Below are 22950 nucleotides of genomic sequence, written 5' to 3' on the forward strand. Positions count from 1 at the left end.
GTCTACAAAAGTATGCTTAGATCTTAAAACCTTCTGTTAGTCGCCGCATCTTTTCGTAGAATTTTCGACCATAACTCCTGTTGGCCAGCTTGTCAAGCTCTTCATACTCACGCATTTCTCTCTTTTTTTGTCCGCAAATGCGTATCGCTTCCCTCTTCAGCTCTCGATATATATCCCATCCCGCATATTTTGTGGTCAATTGGAACGTTGTACCGAGTAGCTGCTGAGAGCTCTCAGAGAGCAGAAGTACAAGTCGAGGAAAAATCGTTTGACTGTATGGGCTTACCTACAAAGGAATGTTTTTTGGCTAAGATTAGAAGTCGTGAGATGCTTGATCTGTATGTAAAGAAATCGTTTCTGGCCACTCAAATAAATGGCGCTGAGAAAACTTTCCTCACTTGCGTGAACTTTTACACATTCATCCATCCTCTGTAGTATTAGAACTAGAAAATCTGTCAAACTGCATGACTGATATGTTGTGATAGACGGTAGACCCAACCAGTGTTCTGGACGTGCGTCTGTTTAGAGGGTGTTTTGCAGCGAAGATAGGCACCCAATTCAGTGTAGAAAAATACGTCCGTCAATGAACTGAAGGAAAGTTCAACGGTGAAAAGCTGCAATCACTCCTAGTCTCTGTGAGCACTAATCAGCGGCTTGATATGAAAAAACCGTGAAGCGACAACTTAAGCTTACTACTACATGTACCGCTGTTTCAGGAACAATTGAGACAAGACCAAAAAAAGAGCTGGTACTATGGTGGAATAGATACCTAGAGGTGAGGAGTCCTGTCTCTCATTTGCAGACGAAAAAAGAAACAGGAAGAAATTCGTAAGTGCTGTGCATGAAGATAATCTGAGCACCGAAATGGCAGTGAAAGTGCAACACCCGGCAACTGAAGGTGATCGAATAAACATTCCAATGTCCGACTTTGGCGAAGTACAAATAGCCATTGCCGTTTAAAAAATAAAAAAACGGCCAGAACTCATGGCCTAATATTCGGCGAAACATTGATGAGGGTCATGCACCAACTTCTTTGCAAACTATTGTCGTCTCAAGATATCTACGTGGTTTCAATTGATACTTCCAGTTGGTGTCAAACTGCGAGAAGAAGTTTATAAGTCCTGGTTCGTTACTAATTTCTCAATTAGAGTAAGAACCCTCTAGAATCATATATTATATCTACGTAATGAATTGAGTAATCCTAACTAAACTTGTGTTTCTTATATTAAGAAAGGATTGTGGAAAATATTTGTTTCTTGTTTACAGTAAAAAATGTATGACAAAAAAATGTATACATGTATATACATATATATTATATATTCATAAATACAAGTATATAGTAAATTAGGAGTTGGGTTTCTTATTCTCACCCTTAAAGTTATTTTTCATGAAATTGATTCCAATTTCTGCTGGTAAACTTTGTAATCCGCAACCCATCACAAGATATACCCCTTTCCTTTTAGCTAGTTCATCGAATTTGTAGTGTATGGTGTCCATAAAATGAGATTCAGTACAGAGATCAACATAATGCGTTTTAGCCAATATACAGGCTTTGATAACGTTTTGACCATAAGCTTCATAGGGTCCACAGCAATTGATTAAAACCTATTAAAACATAAAATATTAAGGAATTTGGGTAAGGAAGGGCTTAAAAATAAGTAAACCCCAAATTTTTCTGATAACATTTACTGGACCTCAACATTAAAGTATAAGACTTCAAAATTTACACCAAAAGTAATAAATTTTAGTTTTACATTAGACAGAAGCTATATTAAGGTAAAGCCTAATTGACAATTCTAATTCAAACTCTTGTGTACGTGGCATCGTTCATTTCTTACGGTTAATGTGCTGAACACAAAGAGCGCGACAGACTGCAAACGATAACTGTCCAATATTAAAATGCACACGCTCTTATGGACACAGTTATTTTGACAGCTGCACGACTACACGACTGCAGGCCGACAGTTGTCGTTCTCGCTAACTTCAATATATTTTTATTATTGCCAACGACAGTAGAGTTGACAGCAGAGAGATGACTAATGTGTAAAATTTAAAATTATTTAAAGCTCTAACAAACCTGACGTTATTTTACAAATAAAAGCATAAAATACTCGTAGATGTAAGTATTATATCATTTGTAATAACAATTGATAATTTAAAACAAATAAATTTACCTATTTACTTATTTTTTGCATAAAAAATTTTACTTTGAACAAAATATAAACATTTCATTGAAGTGCAAGTTATTAGTATGGCCACAACGAAATTGTGTACATGCAAAATGGAGAGCTGTGTTGTCTTGTGTGCATGTCGGTCATTGTTATGTTGTTGTCTTGTCATAAATGTTCATGCAGAAGGATTCACAACGCCATTTTCAATTTACTGTCGTGCTGCTGCAGTCTGTCGCGCTCATTGTGTTCAGCACATAGCCTTTTTTTGTTTTTTTTTTATTGAGACGTAACAAGGATATCGTTTTACATTTCATTCAAATTGCAACTAGTGACTAATTTATAGTCATATTGTCATAATTTATAAAGTACAAAAATAAAAGCTCTATTAAAAGCTTTATTCAAAAACTAAACTTTGTTTTAAAAACGAAATGTTATATTTGCTATTTGCTTAAAAGGTCATGAAACGTTTTTCCTTTCAGTCTGCGCCTGCTATTTCTAGTTTCTCCCAGTTGTCGGACTTCAGCGTTTACGTGATTTTGTAAGCTTGTAGCATGTTTCGATGCCGTTTCGTGAATGACTTCCCGAACCAATTTACAATTTTTCGCCGGACTTTGTTTTGGAATCCGTGCAGCGCATCCCAACAGTTGAATTCCGTATGTCCAAGTGGGCTTTAACGTTTGGCTGTAGACTAGGATTTTATTTGAGGTAGTTAATGGTGATTTCATGCCGATTAACCTGTTTATTTTGTTATATTTTAGTTTTAGTTTTGCAACTTTCCTTTGTATATGCTCCCTCTACTTTAATTTTGCATCCAACGTCAAATCAAGATACCTCAGGGAAAGAAGTATATGTATGTGCATTATTGTATTGAGCGATTTCTTTTCTCTCAATAACGGTATCAATCTCTTAGGTATGCAAATGGTTTTTGTTGTATTTTTTGTTTCATTTCCGTGTGCATAATTCTGCTTTAATATAAATCCTTAGTACCGTTAGAATCAATTTGTTGTCAGTCTCATGTTTTCCTTAGGAAATAAGTATAAGTGCAGTAAGACATATTAGTGCACTTTGGACTGTAAACAAGAGAAGTTAAATGAAGTCGTGATATTTTTAGTTGAAAACTAGTAAGTAAAATTACTGAGCATTTTTGTTACACATAATACTTACGCCAAATGTGATTTAAGGTTAGAATGCCACGCGCTACCCATTTATCGGAAGAGGAACGCGGATTAATAAGGGGCTTAAGTGCAGCGGGTACCAAAATTACTGACATAGCCGCAAGAGTGAATCGTCATAGAAATACCACCAGTAATTTTCTTAAAAACCCCGATAGTTATGGCACAAATAGGCGCTGCGGCAGACCGACTAATATTGATGAATGGTGCAAGCGAGAAATTCGGCGACTAGCAAGTCAAAAAAACATGTCATGCCTGGAAATCAAGACGCATTTAGATCTCAATGTAACTAGGAGAAGAGTCCATCAAGTCTTGACGCAAAATAAATTGATAAGGTATGAGTCCCGAGAACTTGTGCCTAAACTATTGTCACGCCACATAAGCGCACGCTTGGCATTTGCCTATAAAATGAAATTTTGGACCGATGAGTTCCAAAATGCTATTTTTTCTGACAAGAAAAAATTTAATTTGGACGGTCCTGATGGTGGCCATAAGTATTGGCGCGATGTACGTCAACCCCGCCAAACTCGACACAAGCGAAATCACGGTGGAAGATCGCTAATGATTTGGGCAGCTTTCGGATATGCTGGAAAGTCTCCGCTTTGCTTCATTCCCACCAAAACAAATGCGGAAATATACGTGAAGCTGTTGGATGAAGTGCTGATAGAATTTGGTGAGAAACTCTACGGAGATTCCTGGATCTTCCAACAGGACAACGCCCCAATTCACAATGCCCGCATTACAAATTAGTTTTTTTCATCAAAAAGCATAACTGTTTTGGAGTGGCCAGCGATCAGCCCGGACTTAAACCCAATTGAAGACTTGTGGGGAATACTTTCGAATAAAGTTTATAGGAATGGCTGCCAGTTTGAAACCATTAAACACCTCAAAGATGCTTTGCTCATTAAGTGGGATGAAATAAGCTATTCAACATTAAAACAATTAGTGGACTCCATGCCAAATAGAATTAATCAAGTATTTAAAAAAAAAGGCAAGCATATTAATTATTAAAAACACAAAAATAAATTAGTTATTTAACATTAATTTAAAATAAATCCTTATGCACATATACTTATTTCCTAAGAGCTTTTAATATTTAATTTTTATTTGCTTTATAAAAAGCATATTGAAATTGAGAAGCTTTTTTTTGTTAATTTTTAGTACTACTATTAAAATAAATTGTATTGATAAGTTTCAATTCATTTGCAGTAGTTTAATTTGAAATTAAGTTGATGCACATACATATACTTATTTCCATGAGGTATTTCATTTCCAATATGTAAAGGGATATACGTAGCAGTTTTGTTAGTGAAGTTTATATGTATAGACTTCAACTTGTTTAGAGCAATGTTCCATTTTTGTGTCCATTCTACAATTTGGTTGATTTAAGACTGCATTCTGTTCGACGACTCGGATTGATTATTGCCAGTAGTAATTATGCAGGTGTCATCTGCAAATGTGGCGATTGTGCAGTAAGTATTCAGGTAGTTTTCAGCAAAAACTGTGTTTTCGTTTGACAGATTTTACATGGACGAAAACACAAGTTTTCGTGCGAAAACCAGTTTTTCCCCCGAAAACATGTTTTCGTTGTCGGTCCAGACATAGTATAAGAATTGGAAAGAAATCACGCTCGATATTCTTTTGCCAACTCTTCCTAAAGTAGATTGGATGCATTTCAAGTGGGAAAAAATGGTGGAAGTACAATTGCTTCCTACCACTCACCTCATTATAAACAAGTGGAAAAAATGTAAACAGACACTAACCAATGAAATTGTTGATCAGGGCGGAAAAAAAAAAATTATCAAACCCAACGAGAATTTAAAAGGGAGAAGGAATATAGAAAACTCATTTAAAGTTAGATCCATCCACGGTACCGCCATGAAAATTAGAGGTGCTTAATTAAGGTGCTCGGATAGACTGCTCCTTTTTACCTTCTTTTCGAACTTAAAACCTTTGTTGGTATTATTGCGTTTGTCTTTTTGAAGGAAGTTGACGCAAAAATTTTGCCTAGTCGAAAAAGTATTTTCGTATTTCTAATCGCATTTTAACTTATTTTTTATATTTATAATAATAAACAAATAAAGCAAACCCCTTGCACGGTGCACGATTTGCAGAATTTTCCACTTGGTGCAACGGAACGACAACAAACACTCGCAGAAAATTATATTCAAGGCTGTAAAATATGTCAGACCACAGCCCATGTTTATTTTCGTGCAATGACACGTAAACAAATAATTGCAACCCTGTGACACCTGTCATTTTACATAAAGACATATTTCGACGTTAAATTGTTGAGGAAGGTAAGTTTTAAATAGATTTTATAGTACTTACATTATGAAGATTTGTTACAGTTTTTTTTTGTTAAGAATAAACGAAGAAGGTGCGCCAATTGACAATAGTAATTCTCAAAAAAATCACCGAATCAGCCGTTCATATATTACTAGATTTTGTAATTGGTGCTCATCGTTCAATCTTGCAAGAACAAGGGAATCGCCCTATTGTCTTATTATGACTGTAAAAATGTCAATAAAATAGTTGCAAATGGGGATTCTCCTAATGAAAAAAATTAAAAATATCAAAAGTTTTCTCAAATCTAGATGAGTACTTGCCGTTTAACACTAATGTGGTAGCCAGCATTGGGACAATTGATAACGAACAGATTTATTCAAAGTCATACCCTTACCAATTAGCCGCTATAGGAAACTGAATGTCAAAACAGTTTTTGACAGATATCCTATTCCAGATACATCGGTTATTTTAACTAACATGGGGCGAAATCAGCATTTTTCAAGGTTTCACCAAATTAAGTTGACGGGAAGGACGAAGGAAAATACTGCCTTCTCTGTAAACAATGGGAAGTACGAAATTTGTAGACTTCCTTTCGGACTGAAAAATGCGCCCGGAAATGCTAAGACAGCATAAAATAAATAAATGCATAAGACGTTTACATCGATGATATAATTATACTCGTATTCTCAAGCAATGAGGAGGACCATTACAGAGACATCGAAAAAATTTTAACAAAACTTTATCAAGCCAACCGGAAACAAGTAGAGTTTCTTGGATTTATTGTTTCGAAGGAAGGGCTAAAAACATGTCTGGTTACTATACGAAGTTTATTAAAGATTAAGCATCTATAGTAAAGCCTCTCACTAGATACTTTAGAGGAGAAAATGGTCATGGGAGAACAAATCAATCAGAAAATGATAGAATTGAGTTGAACAACGACGCGTTGATGACTTTGAAAAAAGTTAAAAGAATTTTGTCTTCTGAGGACGTACTTCTACTATATCCTGATAATAATAAACTATTGCACTTATCAACTGACGCTTCAGCACGCGCTATTGGGGCGGTACTATCCCAAGGAAATAGGCCGATAACCATGACTTCCAGAACGCTATCGACAGCCGAAGAGAATTATGCTACCAATGATTTAGCGATAGTGTAGGCACTTCAGAAGCTGCGAAACTATTTGTACGGAATATAATATTTATATCGATCATCAGCCTTTGGCCTTCGCAATTTCATTATAAACCTGCTAATGACAATATTGTTGCCTATGCATTGTCACGACAGCACATTAATAATAGAGCAGGACTCCTCATCTGCTACCATTCATAGTAAAGAATTTCAAGAAGAAGCTATTCCAAAAGTGGAAAACCGTGTTAATTTATTTCGAAATCAGATAATTCTTGAAGAAGGAAATATTACAACCAAGAAGATAAGAACTATTTTCAAATCAAGGATAAGGATAAGTGAATGCGTTAATACTGCAGTAGATAACGCTGTTCGTTGCAGTTTGCCTATTTTGGGCAAAATTCAGGATGAGATTGTTAGGAAATTTCCGTCAATAAAATTTCGCCACACAATGAAAAAAATTAATGATATTTTTAAAGAGGACGATGAAAACGAAATACTGGCAATGGAGCACAGTAGGGCACATCAATCTATCGGAGAAAATATTGAACGACTACTATTTTTCCAAATATGCAGATTCCGATACATATACTATTTCGTCCTGGGGAAATGTTACATATAGATATTTATTCCACTGATAAACATAACTTTTAAACCTGCACAGACAAATTTTCAAAATTCGCCGCAGTTATTCCAATTGCATCGAGGGCAATTGTTGAAAAAAACAAGCTTTGTTACAAATCCTTAATTCTTTTGAAAATATGAGGAATGTGACGGAAGATAATGAAAAGTCACTGAACTCACAAACAATAACGTCCCTTCTTAAACATATCGAGCTGAATTTTTCTATGCCTTTGGATCTTAAGACCGAAATAAATGGCAAATTACTTAAAGCCTAGGAAAATAAGTTGGCAAGGGGTAATAGCGCATTTGTAGAGAGTAAAAGAAAGAGGCCGAAATGCGTGAGTACGAAGAGCTTGATAAGCTGGCCGACAGGGGTAATGCTCGAAAATTCTACGAAAAGATGCGGCGGCTTACAGAAGGTTTCAAGACCGAAGCATACTCTTGTAGAACCCCTCAAGGTGATCTAGCCACCGATTCCCAGAGCATACTTAAATTATGGAGGGAACACTTCTCGAGCCTGCTGAATGGCACAACTCCAGGAGAAGGCGAACCCGATACCCCAATCGATGACGATGGAGCAGACGTTCCATTGCCCGACCATGAAGGAGATCGAATAGCAATTGCCCGCCTGAAGAACAACAAAGCGGCAGGGGCCGATGGATTGCCGGCCGAGCTATTCAAACACGGCGGTGAAGAGCTGATAAGGTGCATGCATCAGCTTCTTTTCAAAATATGGTCGGACGAAAGTATGCCCAACGATTGGAATTTAAGTGTGCTATGCCCAATCCATAAAAAAGGAGACCACACAATCTGCGCCAACTACCGTGGGATAAGCCTCCTCAACATTGCGTACAAGGTTCTATCGAGCGTATTGTGTGAAAGATTAAAGCCCACCGTCAACAAACTGATTGGACCATATCAGTGTGGATTTAGACCTGGTAAATCAACAACCGACCAGATATTCACCATGCACAAAATCTTGGAAAAGACCCGTGAAAGGAGAATCGACACACACCACCTCTTCGTCGATTTCAAAGCTGCTTTCGACAGCACGAAAAGGGGCTGCCTTTATGCCGCGATGTCTGAATTTGGTATCCCATCAAAGCTAATACGGCTGTGTAAGCTGACGTTGAGCAGCACCAAAAGCTCCGTCAGGATCGGAAAGGACCTCTCCGAGCCGTTCGATACCAAACGAGGTTTCAGACAGGGCGACTTCTTCAATCTGCTGCTGGAGCAAATTATTCGAGCTGCAGAACTTAATCGAGCAGGTACAATCTATTATAAGAGTGTACAGCTGCTGGCGTATGCCGATGATATTAATATCATCGGCCACAACACCCGTGCCGTTAGTTCTGCTTTCTCCAGACTGAACAAGGAAGCAATGCAAATGGGTCTGGCAGTGAACGAGGGCAAGACGAAATATCTCCTGTCATCAAACAAACAGTCGTCGCACTCGCGACTTGGCTCCCACGTCACTGTTGACAGTCATAACTTTGAAGTTGTAGATAATTTCGTCTATTTAGGAACCCACATTAATACCACCAACAATGTCAGCCTGGAAATCCAACGCAGGATTACTTTTGCCAATAGGTGCTACTTCGCACTGAGTAGGCAATTGAAAAGTAAAGTCCTCTCTCGACGAACAAAAGCCAAACTCTATAAGTCGCTCATAATTCCCGTCCTGGTGTATGGTGCAGAGGCTTGGACGATGACAACAACCGATGAGTCGACGTTGCGAGTTTTCGAGAGAAAAGTTCTGCGAAAGATTTATGGTCCTTTGCGCGTTGGCCACGGCGAATATCGCATTCGATGGAACGATGAGCTGTACGAGATATACGACGACATTAACATAGTTCAGCGAATTAAAAGACAGCGGCTACGCTGGCTAGGTCATGTTGTCCGGATGGATGAAAACACTCCAGCTCTGAAAGTATTCGACGCAGTACCCGTCGCGGGAAGCAGGGGAAGAGGAAGACCTCCACTCCGTTGGAAGGACCAAGTGGAGAAGGACCTGGCTTCGCTTGGAATATCCAATTGGCGCCACGTAGCGAAGAGAAGAAACGACTGGCGCGCTATTGTTGACTCGGCTATAATCGCGTAAGCGGTGTCTACGCCAGTAAAGAAGAAGAAGAAGAAGAATAGGAAGGTTCACAAGAGTAACCTTAGGTAATAAAATTTATTTTTCACCTTTACTATGTGTGGAGGAGGCGCTATGCGTTTTTATTAAAATCCAAATTAGAACTAAAACTTAAAAATATAAGCCCTGTTTGCTTTCCCTACTCAGGGAACAATTTTGACGTTACTGCCACAACTGCACCTGTATATATATGTGCATATGGTTGATCTTCATATGTCAAAGTTTCGGTAGCTCTGAATTTTTGGCTCCACTTCATTATTTTTAAATCTCCAATCGACATCACTAACCTGTCAATCACCACGTTAACCAAGCCTTATTAGGCGTCCGTGAATAAGTTACTGGCTACTGTAGATACCAACGCCACTAAACACTGTTGAATAAAAAAAAGCATAGTTGAATAATGTTAGAGAGTATTCTCAACTTCATTAAAACGGAAAATTTTCAAAAAAATAATAAGAGGACATTCGGAGCAACCCTACCCCTATGAATGATGACATGAGAAAAGAGCTCAAGTGGGAACTTACTCAAACCAGGTACAAATATCTAATGTAGAATATTATATAACGACTTCATAGGGGAGGTCAGAAATAAAGAGATGTCCAACTCCTCTCACACTGGAAGTGAGAGAACAATTGCTAAACGTCAAAACCTCCTGAGCTTTGACAGTTGATCGAGTTCAGGAGGTTTTGACGTTTAACAATTGGAAACGAGCGATGACCAGATTGAAATCTTACCAAAAAAATATGAAAACGGAGGGATTTGTTGCATCGTTCAAGACCACTTATAAAGAATGTTAATGTTAATAAAAATTAAATAAATTTGTGAAATTTAAAGGTATTTGAAGAAACGTTTTGTAATTTGAAGCATCATAGTATTATTTTCAATGGAAAATGATTAAAAACATTGAATGAATGAGAGCTAACAATCTTAGATCCTTTTATTGGGCATTGAAAGGTTAAAAAACAGTTGTTCTAATATACTTTAAAAAGATTTAAATAGTTTCTTCATATAATAAAGAACCACTATATAGTAATTTTTATTCGTACTAAATGTTGGGTATTTTAATTTAAATGCCCAAAAATTATTATTTTGTTCAATCTGGCCATAATGGAAAATTTTATAAAAAACGCTAATTTTGAAGCACTCTCACACTGGAATAAGTTGGACATCCCTTTATTCCTGGGTGAGGTTATATGATAATATTGCATTCAGAAATAGAGTGAGCCTTGGTCCGTTGATGAACAAATATGTATTGATATTGTACATATGAAATACTTGCCCTGCACTTTCTTGCCAAACTATAAAGCGATCTTTTATGTTTTAAGTTTGCTGTAACGATTGGAGTATCCTTTAAATTTTTTCTGCATCGAATACCAATTTCTTGTAGAAGTAGCTCCATTTTTTGCTATTAAAAGATGTATTTACATATTACTAAAGTTTTAATTACTAAATATCAAGATATACATACATATGTATGTATGTATAGACTTACTTTATTTCTCCCCGCAATGCCCCATGAGTAGGATCTCAAAACTTTCACTGCTTCTAGAACTGTGAAACGTCCAGCGCATCCAGTTGCCCCAAAAATTATTATATCCAGTCTTCTTCCGATAATATCTGAAACAAGTAAATATAAATACATAAATATTTTATTTTGTATGCATATTGGTGCAGAACGCGAGTAAAATTGCTCTCGCCCAAACAATGTAATTGGTTTTTTATTACAATTGACTTTATACAATCTACATATGTAAGTATGTATATATGTTGGTTTATATGTTAGTTATATTCAAGAATGGTATGTAAATATATTTTTTTAATTATTTAATGTAACTCCAAAGTAAATATAATGAAGTGTAGCGCTTAATATGAATGAATTAGGATCTAAACCAATCTTATTCAATTTCAGCGCCTTACTTTTAGCAAATGTCACACATATTGACAAACATAAGCCACCTATAGTCAGATAGAAAGTCAGAAATTAGTTTATTTACCAGTGTCAGGGAATGATGGAGCTAGAGGAAGATTTTGACTGATTGCATTAACTTTTGGCAATACTTACAGTTAGTATAAATCAAATTTCCACGCATTCATATTAAGATAACTCTCGGACTGACAGAACGAAAGTCATTAAACATGGTGCTGGGAAAATATCGATACATTTTCGGCATGGAATATCAAATATTATACTTTTAATTTTGAAAGTTGTCTTACATATTGACTGATATAGCAGAAACAGTGGGTAACGTAGAATCGTGGCCCCTGTCAGCTGACACGACCTACATCTTATGGGCGTGCAAGGTAACTGAACAGTGAAAAACGCTACTGTCTTCTTTCTTTGACGTGGGATGACGTGAGAATTCACGACATTTGGATTTTTGCCGCAGAAACGTGACAGCTGATTGCTCTCTCACAACGCAGGGTTGTCAATTCAATCTGTTCAATATGTTTGAAATTTTCAAAATAAGTCAAAATCAGAGTCGAATGCTATTATTTATAAATATATAAACTATTTTTAATAGTTTGTTTTCAGTTTTGATATTTAATATTGTAAAAAATTGTAATTGAAAACATAGATGTGCACAAAACTATACAATATGCGTATTGAGCAATGGCAACATTGTTCAAATGAAAACAAACAAAGATTGCTGACATTTTGCTCGATGACTGGTTCTGCTAATAAACATAAAACTCTAACAGATTTCTTGATAAACCGCCCTGCAAGACGGAGGTAACAGATTGCACAAACACATTGAAACATTTTCAGCTGTTCACTAACACTGTTACATTTTCTGGAATTTTCAATGGAATGGGAGAATACGTAAGTAAGATAGAGAAAAACTATCGACATTATAAACATATTGTAATGTTAACTTGTTAGAATAGGAGAGGCGAATACCCAATATTTCAAGAAGAATAAACGAAAAGCGCAGTTTATTTTGGATTTTAAAGAGGTAAGTTCGCTATTTGATAATATGATATTTTATAATTAATTTCTAATTTATATATATATATTATTAATTTCTTTTATATAGAGAAAACGAAAGAGGTTAACAAGGAGAAAAAGGTAAGCATTGTGAATTTAATGTTGTGTGTATAATTAAAAATTTTAATATTACAGAAATCATTTGGACCATTGGTAAAATTCAAATCTATTGCGTGCAGCAACCAAATAATGGAGTATGTTTTAAATTATTAAAGTTAAATAGTGTATATTTATTTCAAATATTTGTTATAGATTGTGCATTTTATTTTGATTTTATTATTAAATAAAGAGAAATAATAAAAAAACTGAGTTTTATTTAAAAGAATTTAATTTGCTAGCAGTAACAAATGGGTAACAGATAATCTTGTTACTGCTTGTTCTTCCTAACATGCTTATATGTTAAAGGTAACAAACTGATAACCAAAATAATAACACTAACAGATATTCGGGTAACAAATACTTTTTGTTATCCATAACACATGGCTAAGCTAAGCGCTAACAAAATAATTTGTTACCCGTAACATACTGTGAAGAGATTTGCTAACAAATGTGTGTATTCTGTTAGAACAAGGCAGCATGCGATATTTGCCATTGGTTAGAGCGAGATAACCATTGAACATCAAATAGCTATGTGTTACTTTTTTCCCACTCTCTGAACAAAAGTAACAAATATTTTAACGAATGCAAAAGTGAACAATAACAATTCGCTTACACGTTTGCTAACAGCTACCCGTCTTGCAGGGCGTCTACCTAATAACTCACCATATCACTGGAATATTAAAAAAAAAAGTCCCAAATTAAAGTCTTTCTAATTCCAAACAACTAAACGCTTTACCACTCATTATCCTAAATAACAACTTATTTATATCTTATTTAATCGTAACACGGCACCACTCTAATTAGAACCAGAGAAGATAAAACAATGAGGAGGTCCAGGTTCGACAGCGATGAAATTCGCTCCGTCAAATATTTTGATTTTAGCAGAAAGGGATCTGTAGAATAACAGCATTGAAAAACAATTTGATATAAATACATACATATTTTTTTAGATATTTTATGCAATAGAATTGCGTTTTGTCGTCGGCATTTTCATATCTATGCGCAATCAACATTTTTGATCTTCTGTTGTTAACATTGTTCCTCAACCAAGGATTATGTGCATATGTTAAGTATATACAAATAGATTAGAGATCTGCATATTTTGATTTCTTTGGTTTGCCTTGGCCCAATTAAAACGTTTCGACAATTACAAGAATATCAAAAAAGTGTTTATTGACGCTTACGCCAAGCGTAGGCAGATCCTTTTCCACTTGGTCTTGCCAAGGGAGTGGAGGTCTTACTCTTTCTCTGCTTCCCCCGGCGAGTACTGCGACGAATACTTTCAGAGCTGGATTGTTTTCACCCATTCGAACGACATGACCTAGCTAGCGTAGCCGCTCTCTCTAAATTCGCTGAACTATGTCTCGCCGTTGCCAATCCACAAAGGATCTATCTCTTGAAAACTCGTAACGTTGACTTATCAGATGCTGTCATCTTCCATGCCTCTGCACCAAATAGCAAGACGGAAGTAATGAGAGACTTATAGAGTTTGGTCTTTGCTCGTTGAGAGAGGACTTTATATCTCAATTGCCTACTCAGTCCGAAGTACCACCTATTCTGCGTTGGATTTTGAGATCAACGTTGTTTTTGGTTTTAATCCTGGTTCCAAGATAGACGAAATTTTCTACGACTTCAAAGTTATAACTCTCAACAGTGACGTGGGAGCCTACCACCAGACCCATAGGGAGTCGCCTTGTCTGAAACCTCGTTTGGTATCGAACGGCTGAGAGAGTTCCTTCCCGATCCTTAAGGAGCTTTTGGTATTGCTCAACGTCAGTATACACAGCAGTATTAGTTTTGCATGGATACCAAAATATGCTACCAGGAGACGGTGAACCTGGTGTTCAGCTGTCACTGCCATTCAGTAGGATGTAGAAGTGTTCCATTCATAATTTTAGTGTGCTGTACCCATCAGTTCTACAATGTTGCGAGGAAGACAGTGTGATTTCTCTCCACTGCGACAAGGCACTCATTATCGTATCAGTTATTCTTTTTCTTTGGTTTCATTTGCAGCTGTACGTAAGGAGCTTGAAATGTCGTCCCACAGTTCCCTTATACCGAGTTGCCGACGAGTGCTCTCAGAAAGCAGGAGTGAAGCCGAGTAGAAAATCGTTCGGCTGTCTATTGTGATTGCAACTTCTCGGCATCAAATTTTCCTTGTGTTTGTTGACGTTTTGTTTTCTGCTCCGAGTCGATGTTAGGACCTCGGAGCCTACGCACTTCTAGAATAATGGAGACGTGTCTTCCGTTTATCACAACACGATCGATCTGGTTCGTTGCTTTTCAATCCGGAGACAGACAGGTTCGTTTTCATTGGGGCGGCTTTTCGTGGCGGGTCACAAACCCCGCACATAGCCCTAGGGAGAGACGGTTCACTTTTTTACTTTAGCTCGCCTTCAAACAGATGTACTTTGGCTACCCAGAGGATAATTGGTCCAAGACCGGAAGTCGTGAGCTGCTTGAGCCATAAGTAAGAGAATGGTTTCTGGCCAATCCAAAGTGAATGACGCTCAAAGAACTTTTCTCGCTAGCGTGAACTTCTACACATACTACAGTATTGACATATTCTGCTATATTAAATCCTTCATGAAATAGCTACATTTTGAAACAATATAAGGACTAAGTCCACGAAATTGTCGCTTGTTCCTAAGCATATAGTGATCAATTCCAGTTATTCACTGTAGTCGTCCCTAATTATTTTATTTAATTCTTATTAACAAAAATTCTTATTTGCAAAAATGTATAATGATACCTTTACCTCCATTTAAAACTGTTTCAAGATCATAATTTTGTAGGAGTGAACATCGTTACTGGTATTCACTAGAAAATAACGTTCGAGCATTGCACTCAATAAAAGTTCTTCCATATGATGTCGCCAAGGTAAATACAGTAGTTTTCGTTAGAGTTTTTTTCTAACAATGTTGGAACCCCATCAATTTTGCCCGTGTTTGTCGAAGTTGTACCAAAGCAACAGGCTACAATGCGTTTGTCTTAATTCCATTCAAATAAAAGTTCATACAATGCATCAGCGATTTCGGAACCAGTTGTAGCAGATGATTTCGGAGCTCCTACTATTTGTTCACCGTTCTTAAAAGTAATAATAACTGGAAATCTGCCTGTTATTTGCGATAATAATTTTCCATCCCAATGCAAAGTACCGCAGTTCATCTATTTATAGAAAACTTACCATATAAACTTCATATTTATTATCATTTCAATTGCATTATACCCAGCGATTCAATAACAGCAGTTACAATCCTTATAGCCCTGACAGGCGAGCAAAATTAATACGCATTAAGCAACGTTAATGCGCATTGAAATTTTATGGTGACAGACGGCAGACTTGTGCATTTAGACAGCTCATTGTGAAATTTGTTTATTTATTTTAAAAAAAGTGAAATAAAAATAAATAAGAGAAATTATTAATAGAAATTTTGGTATTTTTGGAAAATCAATATAAATTTAACGAAAATATTCTTTTATTATTGACTACGTTCAAAGATAATAGAGTGAAATTAAAAGTAATAATTGAAAAAAAGTTAAGAATATTGGAAAAAATGGATAGCAAACTGTGCGTTGTTTATTTTCTGCCATCTAAAAATATTAAAATTTGTTTTTGTTAATATAGTTACTTGCACATAATTTAATTAGCAATATAATAGCCCTGACAGACGACAGCGCTAATATGCATTAGCGGGCTTAATTTACATTTATTTGCGCATTTGACCCATGTCAATGCAAGTTTGTAATCCACAAGAATTCCGTGCATTTGGTTGAATTTACTAAATTTTAGTAGGCAACACTGCTCAAAAATGGCCGATTTTTGCTATTTATTGACAGATGTCGCACTTTTGCTATCCATTTTTCCAATATTCTTAACTTTTTTGCACACTTTTTCCGCATTACAATCAATTATTGCTATTAATTTCGCTCTATTATCTTTTAACGTAGATAATAATAAACGAATTTTTTCGTTAAATTTATATTGATTTTCCAAAACTACCAAAATTTCTTTTAATAATTTATCTTATTCATTTTTACTTCACTTTTTTTTTTTTAATAAAGAAACAAATTTCACTATCAGCTGTCTAAATGCACAAGCCTGCCGTCTGTCACCATAAAATTTTAATTCGCATTAGCGTTGCTTAAGGCGCATTAATTTTGCTCGTCTGTCAGGGCTATAAAACTGCTTACCTCTGATACTGTAAACGAAAAGGAGGCGGTAGACTTCAAGCGACATCTGTCAAAAAATAGCAAAAATCGCCCATTTTTGAGCAGTGTTGCCTTCTCAAATTTGGTAAATTCAGCTAAATGCACGAAATTCTTGTGCATTACAAATTTATAGCCCTGACAGACGAGCAAAATTAATGCGCCTTAAGCAACGCTAATGCGAATTGAAATTTTATGGTGACAGACGGCAGGCTTGTGCATTTAGACAGCTGATAGTGAAATTTGTTTCTTTATTAAAAAAAAAAGTGAAACAAAAATGAATAAGATAAAGTATTAAAAGAAATTTTGGTAATTTTGGAAAATCAATATAAATTTAACGAAAAAAATCGTTTATTATTATCTACGTTAAAAGAAAATAGAGTGAAATTAATAGCAATAATTGATTGTAATGTGGAAAAAGTGTGCAAAAAAGTTAGGAATATTGGAAAAATAGATAGCAAAAGTGCGACATCTGTCAATAAATAGCAAAAATCGGCCATTTTTGAGCAGTGTTGCCTACTCAAATTTAGTCAAATCAACCAAATGCACGGAATTTTTGTGCATTACAAACTTGCATTAACATGGGTCAAATGCGCAAATAAATGTAAATTAAGCCCGCTAATGCATATTAGCGCTGTCGTCTGTCAGGGCTATTACATTAACATGGGTCAAATGCGCAAGTAATTGTAAATTAAGCCCGCTGATGCAAATCAGCGCTGTCGTCTGTCTGATGTATTAAACAAAAACAAAATTCTAATTATATATTATTATTTTTTAATTAAAAACAAGTATATTACTTTAATTCCATGGAATATAAATATACGTGCAAAATAAAAAACTTCTTAAAATTCATATCCAATGTTATTTTAACACGTATGTAATAAAAAAAACTTTAAGTAATTGATGTTTTAAATATTTGCAATATGTAATAGTATTACCCTTTTGCAGTTTTACCATGCACAGTCTTCGTGGCATGGACCCTACTAAGTTTTGCAAAGTAGTTAGCTCAATTTGCTCCCACTCTGATAGAATGGCATTTTGGCTTAATATAGAGTGGACCATATAAAATTTTAAATTTCGAAGATAGGGCATAAAAGATTGAGTGTAACGTTTGCTGTATGGCACGTAACGCCATCCTGCTGGAACCAAATGCTGTCCAAGTCTTCCTCTTCAATTTGCTTGAAGAAAAACTCGGTTAACATTGCGCGATATCGCTCACCATTGATGTTTACGGTTCCTTCTTCATTTTCGAAGAAAAATGGGCCGATGATTCCACCAGACCAAAATCCGCACCATACAGTGATTCGTGCTGGGTGCATTGGCTTCTCGACGATTACGTGCGGGTTTTCTGTGCCCCAAATGCGACAATTCTGCTTGTTAACGTAACCATCGAGGTGGAAATGAGCCTCGTCCGAAAAGATGATTTTTCGGTAAAATTTGCCATCCTCGGTCAAACGATCTTCTGCCCAATCTGCGAGCTGTAGAATAGTGAATAGCGACCCATTTCGTAAATTTTAGACTTTTTACTGAATATCTGTCAATTTCCGAATGGTATTTGACGTTTCCAATGACGAAATATAGATACATAATTCAAATTTAAAACGTTAGATGGCCCACCCGTTAATATCATACTGCCTTGCATGTGTATATACTATGTACTTTAGCAGTAAGTATACCCCAAAGGTCCTCTATGGGGTTGAGGTCAGGACTCAAAGCTGGCCAATCCAATAATTGGATATTCCGGGACTAAAAAAATGCTTTCGTAGCGCGAGACACATGAATGGGGGCGTTGTTCCAATTATATCCAATAATCCAATATCCAATTGTCATCATGAAAATACTCAGCAAAAGGAATGAGCTCACTATCCAGTAGATCAATGAATACTTCGGAATTCACTTTAGTAGGTAAAAAACACATATGTGATTTGTCTTTAGAACTAAAGGCAGCCCATACCATTAAAGATCCCCCTTTATGGTTACGCTTATAGCGATAGGATGCCGTGTATCTCTCCAATATTTGTGATGACCCTCTGAACCATCCAAATTAAACTTTCGTCACTAAAAATTACATTTTCAAATTCCTTCTCCCAAAACCGATATTTGTCGCAAAATAAAATACGAACATCTGTATGTTGCTTTTTTCATTCGCGGCTGAGCTAGTTTTGATTCAAACTTAAGGCCCAATTCATGCTACATAATTAACTGAACACGCTGCCTAGTGATTGCTGCCTGCAACTCATACCTTCGCTAATTGCTAAGTGAGGAATGCGTCTCTTTTTCCGCTTATCAACTGCTGGTAACCGACCAGTACGTTTTATGACACCATAATTTTGAGGATTTTTCAAATAATTTGAAACTCTATTACATTGTCGGTTGACATAGCAATTCGTCCAATACTTATGCCGGCTTTGTGAATTCCAATTATTCTTCCCCGCTCCTCATCCGATAGTTCTGTACCAAGTGGCATTTCAACTTTATAACTATTCCAAAATAATAAATAATTTTTCTACGCACTATATTTAATACCTATAACTTACTTATTTTCCAATTTTTCACTTTAGTTAAAAAACTAACTTTATATGTTGTCTGTTCAGCTGCCAGAGCACAAATAGATGAATTTGCACATATAATTATTTTCTATGAAAAATACAAATCGCAATGACATTTTCAATTAACGGTAATTCAAATGAAACAAAATATGTGAACGACGAATACTGCATATTGGAAAAAATTTACCGTTATTAATTCACGAGAAACACTAAAAAAAAATTTGCACCTGTAATTCTTTTACGAAGGTGTCATACAAATACATATCCTGTGTGTTGTATACATCCATTTCCATGCTAGTTACGAATTTTGCAAAGTTTTGGAGTCAATTTCACTTAGGTATTCTGATCGCCCCTTTGTACGGTAGGCTACGTCCCGATTTACATAATTTATTCGCTGTGATAACTTTGGCTCTGTAACTCCGTTATCAATTGACGAACTTATAGGGCTTCAGTCATTTTGGAATGGTAAGAAACGTTAGAATATGTAATATTGACTGCTAAAAGTTGAATGAAGCAGATAAAAATGTTTTTCAAGATTTCTATCGCCGTGAGCCACCTCCATCTTATTCGATTGGAATGAAATTTTATTAGTACAGGTAAACCTCCTACAACGCGGTGAATAGGTTCCTGAAAAACTCCGCGTTATAGGAAATCGCGAAATAGGAGACTCTAACTCCATACAAAAATCAGAGTTTGGTTCCAAAGGAAAAAAATTTTCAATAAAATATTGGAATTTGTATAATAAAAATATGTGCTTAATATAATTTTGTGTATTTATTTGTTGAGTCCTAAGAACATATATATTATGTAATTTAATAACATTCCATTTATTTAAACAAAAACAAAACAAAATAAAATAAAATAAAATTCCAATTCTACGTAAAATACTCAAGATAAAAGATTTAATAAATTAAAGCCAAAATAGAACGATAACTTTCTACTCCTTCTCATCACTTAGTATGATTTGTTTCAAACGTTTTGTTCGTACTAGTTCAAAATCTGACCTTGAACCACCATCAGATTCGGGCATACTTTCGACGATTATGGGTTTGAAAAAATCGTGCATTGAAGTATGTTTGCTCTTATTTCACAAATCTTTATAAATTTCTTGAAAGGGGGCTAAATTGTTTTGAAGATTTCGTTTAAGTATTTCTGCTCTGTCACTTAAAGGGTCGTTTCCAACTGCTTTGCCATATTTAAAAGTTTCTCGATATTTTTTTAGTGACAAGTTTTTATTTTCAACATCCGAACGATCGCCAGAGCTACCTCCAACTGAATCCTCATTTGTCATTGTCACTAAATCTGCTTCGTTTATTTCGTCGTCCGCAATTAATTCTTGAGTATCAACCATTGTTATTTTATCAAATCCATCACCTTGTACTGCATGCGCCAATCTCACTATGTTGCTATATTCATATTCTATTGGTGTAGAAACAGTGCTCTCAACGTATATTTCTGGTATTAGTACTTTCCAGCAAGCTTTTAGTGTTTAAAGACGAATTTCTTTAAGTGAGGCATGAACAATTTCAACGGAATCAAAGTATAGACAAAATGGAAAGAATTTTATTTGGGCAAGAAAACCTTTTTTAAATTAAAATAGTAAATATTTGAAAAAATTTTCGTAAAAATCGCGTCGTAAGAAAATGCCCGCATTTTGGGAACCGCGTTGGAGCGAAAACGCGTTTTAGGACACCGCGTTGTAGGAGATTTACCTGTATTTCATATTACAACGACAGCAAATTCATTCAAAAGGTAAGCGCGCCTGCTATATAGCAAAGTGCGCTCGTTCATGATTCTTTGTCGCGTTCTTTTTTCTGTGCGTCTGGTCAACCACAATTGGTGTCCATGTAGAATTCCTCATTCCAAATGCGCGAGGAGGAATAAGATAAAGGATGAAGAATAAATGAATTTAGTAAAATTGAAAAAATTTATTCAATTTTACAATTTACCGTTGGAAATCTCCCCGCATTTGGATGCTACCAACAAGCTGTTTTTTCTCGGCGATGCTTAAAGTCAGAAATTGAAGAGTTTTCTAATGTTCACTTCAGAAATTAGAAGTTAAAAATTAAAAATTAATTTTATTCTTCATATATTATACATATACAGTGAGTGTCAGCTTAATTGATGCAGTCACAAAAATAATCTTTAGATACTAATAACATTTGAATTAAAAAAGATATTCCAAAAAATTAAAAGCCAAAATAAAGAGCATTACTTCCTCTTAAAAACAGATATTTTATTTATTTGGATTTTTCAGCATTGATTTTACAAAACTGAAAATAATAAGAAAATATTATTTTTGAAATGAGCAGCTTATTTGATGCAGCCAACTTCTAACAGTACTATTCCCGTTATATTAAAAATTTCCAACAATACTTGCTGGTGTGTGTTGTATTAGCTTAGTTCGCAGAATTATTACAGTTTTTGGTGTGAATGTGTAAGCAGCGTTCCGAGGAAAAATTAATTTTAAATCATGGGCCGGCGCACTAGCCTAGAGCAACGGGAATTAGTTATTCATCACTTTAAGCTTGGGAAAAGCCTGCGTTCTATAGCTGAGATGGTAAATATTCCATCTTCTACAGTCCAGCACATAATAGAGCGGTTTTTGAATGAGAATCGAATGCATAATAAGGGCCGGAATGCCCCTAATAAGATATTTACGCAAAGTGATGAAAGATGGATCATTAGAAAAATTAGTGAAAATCCCAAATTGTCGGCGCAAAAATTGGCTGATGAAGTAAAAAACTTCTTTGGGAAAGATTGCAGTGCATCAACAATTCGCCGCATCTTACGATCACATGATTTTCATGGTCGCGTTGCTCTCAAGAAGCCATTCATTAATCAGAAGAACAGAGTTAATCGTCTGACATTTGCCAAAAATCATGTTTTGAAGGACGCAACATTTTGGGACACCGTCATCTTTTCAGACGAGTCCAAATTTAATGTATTTGGCTCTGACGGAAGGTCGATGGTGTGGCGGAAACCCAACAAACAACTGGATGTGAAGAATCTACGGGCGACGGTGAAACACGGTGGAGGAAGTGTTATGGTTTGGGCCTGCATGGCAGCAACGGGCGTTGGTAACCTCGTCTTCATAGACGGAAATATGGACAAAAACATGTATCTTGGCATTTTAAAAGATAACTTGCTGCAAAGTGCTGAAAAACTGGGTCTGCGTGGAAACTTTAGTTTTTATCAAGACAACGATCCTAAACATAAGTCGGGAATTGTTCAGACGTGGCTAATATGGAATTGCCCTCACCTAATGCAACCACCAGCACAATCTCCTGACTTAAATGTTATAGAGAATTTATGGGCTTTACTGGAAAGAAATATCAGAAAACACAACATCTCTAGCAAAGAAACCCTAAAAACAGCACTACTCGAAGAATGGTCCAAAATTTCACCGGAGGAAACCAAAAAACTAGTAAATTCAATGCAAAGTCGTCTCAGAGCGGTTATATCTCAAAATGGTTACCAAACAAAATACTGAAAAATCGAAAAAAATTTAATTTTTTATACCTTTTATTGCCGCATCAAATAAGCTGCTCATTCCAATAATATTATTTTTTCATTATTTTTAAGT

At 35.8% G+C, this 22950-nt stretch overlaps 1 protein-coding gene and 1 long non-coding RNA gene across 2 annotated transcripts in view; one reads left to right on the forward strand and one right to left on the reverse strand.

Annotated features, from left to right (window-relative positions):
- LOC105226102 (saccharopine dehydrogenase-like oxidoreductase) overlaps positions 1–22950 on the reverse strand; it is a 77109-nt gene that overhangs the window by 27120 nt on the left and 27039 nt on the right. The window contains exons 2-4 of the mRNA XM_049448807.1: positions 11014–11138; positions 10801–10926; positions 1371–1605 (exon numbers count right to left, since the gene is read on the reverse strand). Of these exons, the coding sequence (XP_049304764.1) occupies positions 1371–1605; positions 10801–10926; positions 11014–11138 (486 nt within the window). The remainder of the gene's footprint in view (positions 1–1370; positions 1606–10800; positions 10927–11013; positions 11139–22950) is intronic.
- LOC125776503 (uncharacterized) lies at positions 12221–12794 on the forward strand. Its single transcript, XR_007421767.1, has 4 exons — positions 12221–12342; positions 12408–12475; positions 12557–12588; positions 12643–12794. It is a non-coding gene; the product is annotated as an uncharacterized LOC125776503 (long non-coding RNA).

This window comes from Bactrocera dorsalis, chromosome 2 (genome assembly GCF_023373825.1).
Source record: "Bactrocera dorsalis isolate Fly_Bdor chromosome 2, ASM2337382v1, whole genome shotgun sequence".
Classification (NCBI taxonomy): Eukaryota; Metazoa; Arthropoda; class Insecta; order Diptera; family Tephritidae; genus Bactrocera; species Bactrocera dorsalis.